Raw genomic sequence first — 11,087 nt, forward strand, 5'->3', positions numbered from 1 at the left:
TGTTAGCCATATGATTGCCAACAGCAAAATAGATTTAAGACTTTGGTGTTTTGCTCCTCAGAAACGATTAAGACGTCTGAAATCCCTTAGAATAACATTATAATTAAAAGTACTGCAATTTTAACAGTAGAAACATATTTATAGACTACATATAGAAACAAGTTTATAGTTTTAACTGCAACCATCAGACCAGCCGACAAAATCACGAAAGTGAAGTGAATTGAATGCAATTCATCTACGATTGCGAGGTATTTACATTTAATTTGTGTAATTTAAAAACTTGTTAATTATATAATATCTTGATTAACTGTCAACATGAAAAACAGATTTAGTACCTTGGATATTATAGCTATGATTAACGAACTGCAGAAATGCATTGGGATGCGTGTGAATCAAGTTTATGATATTGATAATAAAACATATCTTATTCGTCTGCAGAGATATGAAGAGAAAACGATTCTTCTCCTCGAGTCTGGAGTAAGAATACACACCACAGAATATGAATGGCCGAAAAATCCTTCTCCATCAGGCTTCTCGATGAAAATGAGGAAGCATTTAAAAAACAAAAGATTAGAAAAGCTGAATCAGTTAGGAATGGACCGTATTGTTGACTTGCAATTTGGCATCAACGAGGCAGCTTATCATATTATATTAGAATTGTATGACAGAGGAAACATAGTACTTACAGATTTTGAGTACACGATCTTGAATATTTTGAGACCAAGGACGACAGAGAGCGAAGACGTAAAATTTGTTGTACGTGAAAAATATCCAGTGGATAAGGTTTTGTGTTCTTCAGAAACATTTAACCGTGATGCATTGTTTTTTAGTTTAAAACAAGCTAAGGACGGAGACTCCTTGAAAAAGCTTCTTTTGCCACAAGTTGCTTTTGGTCCGGCTCTTTTGGATCATGTTTTGATTAAAAATGGATTTCCCAAAAATTGTGCTATTAATAAGCAGTTTAAAATACCTAATGATATGAACAGATTATTTTTATGCCTGGAAGAAGCTGATGTATTATTGAAGCATATTTCTATGAAATCACAAGGTTATATTATTCAAAAAGTTGAAAAAAATAAGGATTCTCAAGATGTTATCACCAATATTGAATTCCATCCATATTTATTTCATCAGTTATCTGAGATGACATTTACTACCTATGATACTTTTGATAAAGCAGTTGATAATTTCTTTTCCAGTTTGGAAGGACAAAAAATTGACATCAAAGCGCTTCAGAAAGAAAAAGAAGCATTGAAAAAATTAGAAAATGTGAAAAAAGATCATGATCAGCGTGTGTCCAAACTTAAGCAGAGCCAAACTGAAGACATGAAAAAAGCACTATTAATCGAAATGAACTCGGCTTTGGTGGAAAAAGCCATCACTATCATCAGAAGTGCAATTGCCAATCAAATGAGTTGGAGTGACATTGAAGAGCTCATCAAAGAGGCCCAAGCTGAAGGTGATCCAATTGCTAAAACAATCAAGAAATTAAAACTGAACATCAATCACTTTACTCTGCTGCTGTCATCACCTCTCTCGGACAGTGAAGAAGATGAATTAAAACCACAATTGGTAGATATTGATTTGGGCTGCTCAGCCTATGCCAACGCTCGTAAATATTACGACATGAAAAGAGCTCATGCAAAGAAAGAACAAAAAACATTGGAATCATCTGAAAAGGCATTTAAAAGTGCAGAAAAAAAGACAAAACAAACTCTAAAAGAAGTTGCAGTAACTACGAGCATAACCAAAGCTCGAAAAGTGATGTGGTTTGAAAAGTTTTTGTGGTTCATTAGTTCTGAGAATTATTTAGTCATTGCTGGGAGGGATGTTCAGCAGAACGAGTTGCTGGTGAAAAGATACATGAAAACTTCTGACTTGTATGTCCATGCCGATTTACATGGCGCTAGTAGTGTCATTATAAAGAATCCATTGGGAGGGGAGGTTCCTCCTAAAACTCTGAACGAAGCCGGTACAATGGCCGCTTGTTACAGCAGTGGCTGGGATGCCAAGATAGTCACCAGTGCATGGTGGGTACATTCTCACCAGGTCTCCAAAACAGCTCCGAGTGGAGAATATCTCACGACGGGTAGTTTCATGATTCGTGGGAAGAAGAATTACTTGGCCCCAGCTAACCTCATCATGGGGTTTGGTTTCATGTTCAAGCTTGATGAGGAGAGCATTCTGAAACATGCCAATGAACGATGTGAAAAAAGCGATGATTTTAAAACTGCTGATGATGGAAAGGAAAAAGATGAAAACGTTGATGTTGACAATGTGAGTGATGATATTGAAGAAATGAACAATGAAGATACTAATAGCGATGCCTCCCGTTCCGATGATGATGATAAATCAGTTGAAGAAGTAGCCAACTCGCGTGCTGAGCATGTAGATGTTGTGACAGCAAAAGTTGAGAATTTGGAAGTCAAAACAAGTAAAAATTGCTTGGATACTGACGATGGAGATTCTGTGCATAAAAATGATGTTCAAAGGTGTGAAAGTCTGCCTGATGAAGATAAAACTGAAGAAGACATCATAGATGAGGTAGATGAAGAAAATAATGTAATGAATAATGAAAATACTATGATGAATAAGAATTCAAATCCTGAAATTATTGCTTTTCCAGATACAGAAGTTAAATTTAATGTTTTACATGAGGATCAAGATCTTATGAAAAAGCCGGTACCTAAACTGAGCTCCACTGGAGTAATGGTGCAAGAGCACAAAAAGAAGGCTCGTAAAACTCAAAATGTACAGTTTAATTTAGAAAACAGTGTAGCTAAAGAAAAATGTTCTCAGCAGAAAAGAGGACAGAAAGGAAAACTGAAAAAAATTAAAGAGAAATACAAAGATCAAGATGAAGAAGAAAGACAACTTAGAATGTCCATATTGGCCTCGGCTGGTACTACAAAAGAAGACAAGAAAAGTAAAAATAAAAAATCCGAAGACAAAAAATCAGTTAATTCTCAGTCAAAAGTGAACAAAAACGTTAACAAAGTTAATTTCAATGAAGCATTAAAAGAAGAAATTCCAATCTTAGCTGAAGAGAAAGCTCCTTCAGAGAGTCAAGTATCACCTCCTGATGCATTGCTGGAAAAGAACAGTGTTCCTGTACAGAAATCTGGTGATAAAATGAATGATGCTTCAGATGAAGAAGCGGAGGACGATACACAAGTTTCAGATGAATTGAAGTTATTGAACTCTTTAACTGGGTGTCCACATGCCGATGACATATTATTGTTTTCAGTTCCTGTTTGTGCGCCATATACCTGCATGTTAAACTATAAATATAAAGTGAAAATTATACCTGGCAGTCACAGAAGAGGTAAAGCTGCAAAAACAGCCTTAAATGTGTTTTTGTGTGATAAAACGGCAACTTCTCGGGAAAAGGATCTGTTAAAATGTGTTAAAGATCAAGACATTTCTAGAAACTTGCCGGGGAAAATTAAAATATCTGCTGGAAATATAAAAAGAGGCAAGTGATGAGGATGTATCTCAGATTAAAAGTTTGAATGAACTGCCTTGTGATAAATTCAGGTTGTGTCATCACTGCTGAAAAATAAGGAAGGATTTCGAATTCAATTTTGATTATGCTTGTTGAAAAATGTTGATTGTTACAGAAGCAAATCTATTTAAAATTTTAATTTACTTTTAAAATAGCTGTTGTTTTAGAAAAAAAGAATTAAAAAAATTTTCTGTATAGGTAACTGTTATCACTAAATTAATTTTGAAGCAGGGTGTCCTACTTTTTCTACCATGGGAAAAACTATCCTGAATGAACAAAATAGTATTTTGTCCACTATTTTCAGTAAGTTAATAAATTTAAAATGTAATTCCCATTAAGGGGGAATATCGACTATCACGCCTACATGTATAGACAACAGTAGGGGAAGGTGGCACCTTGTAACACTTTTTAAATAATAATTTTTAGAAATTTAATTTTCAAAACAATTTTCAACAAACTTAGCTGAACATGTAATTTAGAAATATGTGCTTCAATTAAATTTTATTTTACTCCATTATTTTATCAAATTAAATTTTCATAATAAAAATTAAAAACTCATATATAACGTCCCAACCTGCCCCACTAGGTGGGGTACCTTGGGACACTACCAAAAAAAAATTAAATGAATACAAAATACTAATGCTAATTGATTAAAAAATCTTTATTTGCAAATTTACTTTACAATCAAAATCAAATGTCTCAAGCTGTACCATATTTAGCTGAAATGATGAATGAAAATGGAATGATTAAACTCCATTATGTCAAACTCACACTAATATTATAAAACTTGAAGTGAGGTTGTGACATATTAAGTCAAAAACATATCATTACTTTCTTGATCATCAGTCAGATAAGAATGATCTCACTGGGATTACTCCACATTGTTGTGACTGCTAATGGTAGGCGCACTGTCGTATATTGGTCACACATTGCTGCAATCCTATAATTTCTGTCTCATGTCCGATATTTGGCAAAAATAGGAAAGCCTGCGGAAATATTGAGTCGTCTGTTCATTGAAGAAAAAGTCAATGTCGTTGTGAATGAAGACAGTGATGAAGACTAACCTTGCTCTTAAAAAATCATCATAAATTATTATATCAACTGTCAGTTTTTTGACATAATTACATTGAACGGGGTCTAAATTAAAATGAAGTTACTTTAATGCTCCGAATTTTCGCCCTTACTGGATCAAGACCGAAGAATTATTCCCAATAGCATGGACAAATTATACAGGGTGTCCGAAAAGTCCTTGACACATTTAAAAAATTCATAGAAAACCAAGAAATTGTATGAATTTGCGGTTTGCACCATAATACTTCACAGGTTCATGAGTTTTTATGACATCGGGGAAAAAAATGAAAAGGGGGAAAAAACATTTAAAAGTAGCTTTTAAATCGTTTTGGTTGACATTGGAAAACTCAAAAAGGAATGAAAATTACTAAATGAAGAATTACAAGCATAGCATATACTGACACCTTGACTGCGAAATGCCTTTTTTCTTCTTTTTTTTTCCTTTTCATTTTTTTTTTTTTTTCAATGTCATAAAAACTCTTGAACTTGTGAAGTATTATGGTGCAAACCGCAAATTCATAACGACAATTTGTTGGTTTCTATGAATTTTTTTAATGTGTCAAGGACTTTTGGGACACCCTGTATAACCGTCTTATATACATTTTATCTCATTGATTAATATTTATTTAAAAGCTTTCTAAAAATTTTTTTTACAATCCTAATAACTTCAAGAAGGAACCGTCTTAGTTTTTTTTTTTTTTTTGTGGTTTTTCTTTATGTTTTTTCTTTGGTAAGATAGTATTTTCGAAAAAAAAAAAATCTTTTCATTTTCTTTTTCACTGAGCAGACGATTTTTTACTGACTTATTCAAATAATTTGTTTTTGGCAATAAAAAACATTTAAACTTGTTTAAATGCAAAATTATGAAAAAAAAATCACTTTTTAAATTTTTCGTATTGTTCCACCACTTCAAAAGAATCGAAAAAAAAATTCCTGAGTGTAGAGGAGTATAAAAGAAATTTTCTGAAAAAATTTGGTAAGTGACTTTTCAGAAAAGCATTGAAAAAAAAATTTATTTCTGTCGCCAAAAATCGGCTTTTCATTTAAAAATTATGACTATAAGAATTTTTATGTATTTTTTTCCTAAGAATAAGGGACAAAATTACCATTCATTAATCCTGAATTTTAGTATAAAAAAAAAACTAAAATCGAAAAAACAGGTTTTTTTTTAAAAACTCGAGCGTGGTTTGAGATAAAGAGCTGAAAATTTGGCTGAATTATTTTCTCTCAACATCAAAACAATCCCCCAGGTGCAAGTCGAAAAAGCCGCAAGGGCAGTTTTAACATAGAAACCCGGCTACAGCTTTTGTTGGAGAAACCAATTACAAATTTAGAAAGATTGACACTTAATTATGGGATGAAAAATCATTAAAATGCAGTACAAAACTTGCAAAAAGTTAAAAAATACAAATTATTCGCACTTTTTTCAGTGTTACAAGGATTTACCCCATTTATGTGTGAAGAGAGTTAAGGAAAAAGGCTATTCAAACGTTGCTTGTTAGTGGAATGTTTTTTATCCACTACTTCCTACTTTTTATATTGTTAAAAAAGTTCTTTGTGATCCAGAAACCAGTCTGCAAAAACTTTTCCAAATTTGTGCTATATTTATGTTGTTATCCTTCATATCTGTTGTGAAAGTCAGAGAAATTTTTTGAGCTCATTGATTTCTCGAATTTTATTACCACTTTGGTTACGGTGCTACAGACGCAGACTCATGATGATACACATCAGATATGTTAAACTTATAGCCCATTTCCTTGTGTTGGACGTTTAAAAAAATGAAAACCCTCTTAAGCAACTCAATGCTTTCTCGCAACACTCGAAACACGTAAGAGAAACACTCTCCCTCTACAAAAGAGTAATAATGGTTTATTATAATGTTCCTTCCCCTCCAAATAAGAATAATGGCTATCAAATGGTGATGTGCCGGATCTTTAAAAATGTAAATCCACGGAAACGGATCATTCCTGTGATCCATGATTACGGATACAGACCTCAACTTATTTAGCCAATCCCTGTACAAGTGTAAAATTTGTGACCGAAGGTATTCCTGTAAAGGTAAAGGGTTCGATCCTAGCCAGTTGAAGATTCACTGTCTTCAATAATCGAAACTGGGGGACGTTAAATATGCTCGTAGTCACAAAATCCTCCGAGTGAAACGATACCTCTGGGTGTGCTGGACCAGGGATTGCGTGGTTTCTGGTGTTTATCAAAAAATCAGAGCTGTCTTCAGGGCCCAAATCCAACTGGTTATAAACAATAAATAGTGGTAGGTACGGGGACCCTATAGCAAAAAAAAGGGGGGATAAAATGCAACTTCCTTAAAAAATCCATTTCAAGCAAAAACATCAAGGATATGATTTATTCGTAAAAGAAGTTCAAGTAAAAGTAGGGGAGAGTCGGTAGGAATGGGACAGCGCTGTATCAATGGGACAAATTTTTTCTTATTTTTCCAGTAGATGCAGCAGTTTAGAATCAATTGAGAGTCTAAAGCTTCTACATCCACTGGATATGCTAGAAATAATTTTTCGAACTTAGTTTCGGCATGAATGTTGCGCTGACCCATTCCTACCGACGAAATTACTTAACTGGGAACATCTTTTCAAGTGGTAAACAGAGAATTTAGTTTCCTTTTTTTGTAGAATGCCTGGGAAAACCAAAAAAGAGAAATAATACACTCTCCAAATCAATAATAGGTGACTAAAATTTCAACGAACTTTTAAACATATTTCGAGGGGATTTCTATTTTTGTTTTCTTTAGAAGATGGGTGGAAATTTGTTAACTAAAAAGCTAAAATACAGTTTATTCAGCCGTGAAAAGGTAAAGGACAGTATCTGCAGCTTATTCTCTTTTTCCCTCTTTTTTTTAAAATTATTTTTTTCTTTATTGTCACCTCTTGTGCTTTAGATGCCTGCTTGGTTTACGCTGAAAATAAAGCTCGTGAAAAAAACGTTAAATTCCAACTTTTCACCATTGTAAAAATAGGGATTCCAAAATGCTTTTCTTCAACTGTCTCAAAACTCATTTCTGCAGGCACTGCTCTTTACCTTTCCATGGCAGTACAATTCTAAAAGCAAAATCAGTGCAAGTTAAAACCAGAACAATGTTTGAATAAAGGTTTTAATGACGGTCATTCTTTAATGGCGTATGTTTAAATGATATTGATTCTCAAACTTAAAATTAAAAAAAAAAAAAAGACAGTATCAATGGCTAAGGTAAGGGATCTCGAGCACCCCATCCCCCCCCCCTTATGGGCGCTCATTAAGACCCTTCGACGATCGCCTACAATGACATTTTCGAAAATTCAATTTGAAGCAGTTTTCGAGGAGCTGTTGCCGAAACCCTTTTCGCTTTCCTAAAGTCATCAAGGATAATCTGTACCAGTGGTGTCCAGCCAACGCCCCGCGGGTCATGTAAGGACCTGAAACTGATCAATGTGACTCGTTATTATGTTCAATGTGACAAATTGAAAACTTATCTGCTGTAAGCTTTTCCGATTCCGAGTCACAACTGACTACAACTGTATTTATGTCGAGGACTGCATACTAAGTGCCTTGCCTCCATTATTTTTTTATACCGATAGATGGCAGCACCATCACCGGATCGAACAGTTAATTAGAATTTAGAACTAGTCCAGGAGCTAATAGCTACCTGATGCTAGCACCCCCAGAGGTATCGTTTCACTTGGAGGACATTGAGACCACGAGCATATTTAACGTCGCCCAGTCCCCTTTAATGACGACGGTGGATCTTCGACCATCGAGGTTCGAACTCAGGACCCTCCGGCCCTGAATCCGACACTCTACCGATCGGACTACCACGGCCCCTGTAAGCTTTTAAAACAACCAATCTTCTTCACTCGGTAATACTGGTGCCAAACAGTCAAAAATTAGCTACTTTTATACCAGGTAGAAACTTTGTATTAATGAAAGCTTTCGGTAATAATAGCAACAATTCTTCGGAAAATGCGAAAAAGCGTTTCTCATGCTATCTAGAAAAAAAATATAATAATAATGTACATTTAAATTTTATATGTGTTCTGGCCCACGAAATTGATCTTAATATGAGATACTGCTTTCCGGTTAAAAAAGGTTGTGCACCACTGATCTATACATTTGGGTATTTAGAGCTTCAATTCTGAAAAATTTCCGGAGAGCCCTGAACCAAATTCCTTCCTATTAACGTCATTGAAACTGATCTACAATTTAGTTTTTAGGATTTCATTTTCAAACATTTTCCGGCAGAACATCCCCGAAAAAGTTAACCCTAAACCTTGCGTTTTAAAACTTATGTTCTGTTTTGTTATTACTTTTACTAAAAAAATTATCTGCTTCATATGTTATAAAGTTGATTGTTTTCCTAGACAATTTTTAAAAACATTTTGCTCATTGTAGCATTATATGCGCTTTAATATAGGGTTGGTTGATGTGAGATCCCTTTCGAGAACAGTTCGTTTTTGAAACCTTATATGAAAGTTTTGAAACAAAAAAGTTTGAACTTATTGACTATTTCATCTTAGACATTATTAATGGATAAAAGTACATCATTTTTTTCCTTAAAAAAATGCTTTGAATATCATTAGCGATAAGATTTTAAAAAAAACAAAACAATTACATCTGTGAAATTATTGAAAGCCTGTAGGTACATGTTCTATTTTTAATATATAAAGGTGTGTTGAATAAACGTAATACAGTTGATTAAGGTCGATTTTGGTAAACTAACCAAAACTATACGCTGAAAAAGAAATTGGAAACACCAAATGGCTGCATCTGTTTAAATTGTGCAAGGGAAGAACTTTCATCGTACTAGACTTCATCCTTAATTATAATTCCAACATCCTGTGCACAAGGCCGATAAAAACTCACAATTTCTATTCGTTGTTGCAACATTTTTTTTTTTATTTGTATCATCAACGTCGTAGAGTGTCGGATTCGGGGCCGGAGGGTCCTGAGTTCAAACCTCGATGGTCGAAGACCCACCGTCATCATTAAAGGGGACTGGGCGACGTTAAATATGCTCGTGGTCTCAATGTCCTCCAAGTGAAACGATACCTCTGGGGGTGCTAGCATCAGGCAGCTATTAGCTCCTGGTCTAGTTCTAAATTCTCATTAACTGTACGATCCGGTGATGGTGCTGCCAGCTATCGGTATAACAAATAATGGAGGCAAGGCACTTAGTATGCAGTCCTCGACATAAATACAGTTGTAGTCAATTGTGACTCGGAATCGAATCATCAACGTCCTTCATTAGACCTACATATATTACTTAATGGTTTACTTTGATGTAAGTTTCAAATGGTACATAATCACCAGCTTTAGCCAGCGGCGTAGCATAGGTTTCTGCCGCCCGGGGCAGGCACCAAATTTGCTGCCCCTCTTACATTCTCCTGCAAAATGCCCCCCCCCCCAAAAAAAAACGACATTTTTAATATTTTACTGAACGAAAACAGGATTTCATTATCCAAATATGTTTTACATTTTAATTTAACAGGAAATATTGTTGATCTAAATATTTTTCAAAACTTGATTGCATTATGAGCGATAATATTTTCCTTAAATCAAAACATTTAAAACGTGATCAAAAACTGTATTTACTGGTAGCAATTTTTAACCCTTTATTGGAAAGAAAAAGAAGCAAAAATATTATTATGAATTACCTAATAGATACATATATTTATACTTGGAAAAAAAAAACTTAACCTAAACTATTAATTTTCTACTTTTCACCAACGAAAAATCTTTAACAACACTAACAATGTCAATTATATGTAAAATGTTATTATAAAAAGTCGTTATATAACATGACTCCCTGAATCCGCAAATATGACCATCGTTTCCCCCTACCCATCCCATTTTAGAGTTTTGGAGATAGTGCCACTCCCCCCCCCCTCCCAATTTTTTCTCTCTTTGACTGCTTTAAAACCGTTATTACAGTGAAACCTGTGTAAGTTGACCACTTGCGATGCAATACTTTAGTGGTCAACTGAAACAGGTGGTCAACTTATAGAGGTTAAATTACATGATAAGATCCAATTCTGTGCCTGAAAATAGCAGTCAACTTAGACAGGTGGTCAACTTACAAGGGTGGTCAACTTTACAGGTTTTACTGTACTTCCTTTTACAAAAAAGGAGTCATTGTATCTATGGGATAAAAAAATTCACTCAAAAATCAGCCTTAATTTCCATTTTGATAGCCCCCAAATGAATAGTGAGTTTTTTTTCGACCCGACCACACGTGAATATATGCCTAAGAACGTATCCTACCGAATTATCCATTTTGTCGATCCCCCGTTTGTCGAGTTAATTACAACGAGTTTTCTCGTGACGTTCGTATGTGCGTATGTGTGTATGTGCCTATGTATCTCACATTTGGTACGTAGACTCCTAGTGGCGTCTAGTTGTGCACTTTCCCATTTGGTTGCATTCTGATGTTCCAAAGGGGGTCTTTTACACCTTTTTGTGGTAAAATCAATGCTTATTTCAATGCAAACTCGAGTGCTGTTATAATTTT

At 34.5% G+C, this 11,087-nt stretch overlaps 1 protein-coding gene across 1 annotated transcript; it reads left to right on the forward strand.

The window, feature by feature from the left end:
* Positions 1 to 262: 262 nt before the first annotated feature.
* On the forward strand, positions 263 to 3,696 carry LOC129220067 (ribosome quality control complex subunit NEMF-like). Its single transcript, XM_054854406.1, has one exon. The coding sequence runs from the start codon at positions 316 to 318 to the stop codon at positions 3,481 to 3,483; it is 3,168 nt and encodes a 1,055-aa protein (XP_054710381.1). The 5' UTR covers positions 263 to 315; the 3' UTR covers positions 3,484 to 3,696.
* The last annotated feature ends 7,391 nt before the right edge of the window (positions 3,697 to 11,087 follow it).

Source organism: Uloborus diversus, chromosome 4 (genome assembly GCF_026930045.1).
Source record: "Uloborus diversus isolate 005 chromosome 4, Udiv.v.3.1, whole genome shotgun sequence".
NCBI classification, from domain to species: domain Eukaryota; kingdom Metazoa; phylum Arthropoda; class Arachnida; order Araneae; family Uloboridae; genus Uloborus; species Uloborus diversus.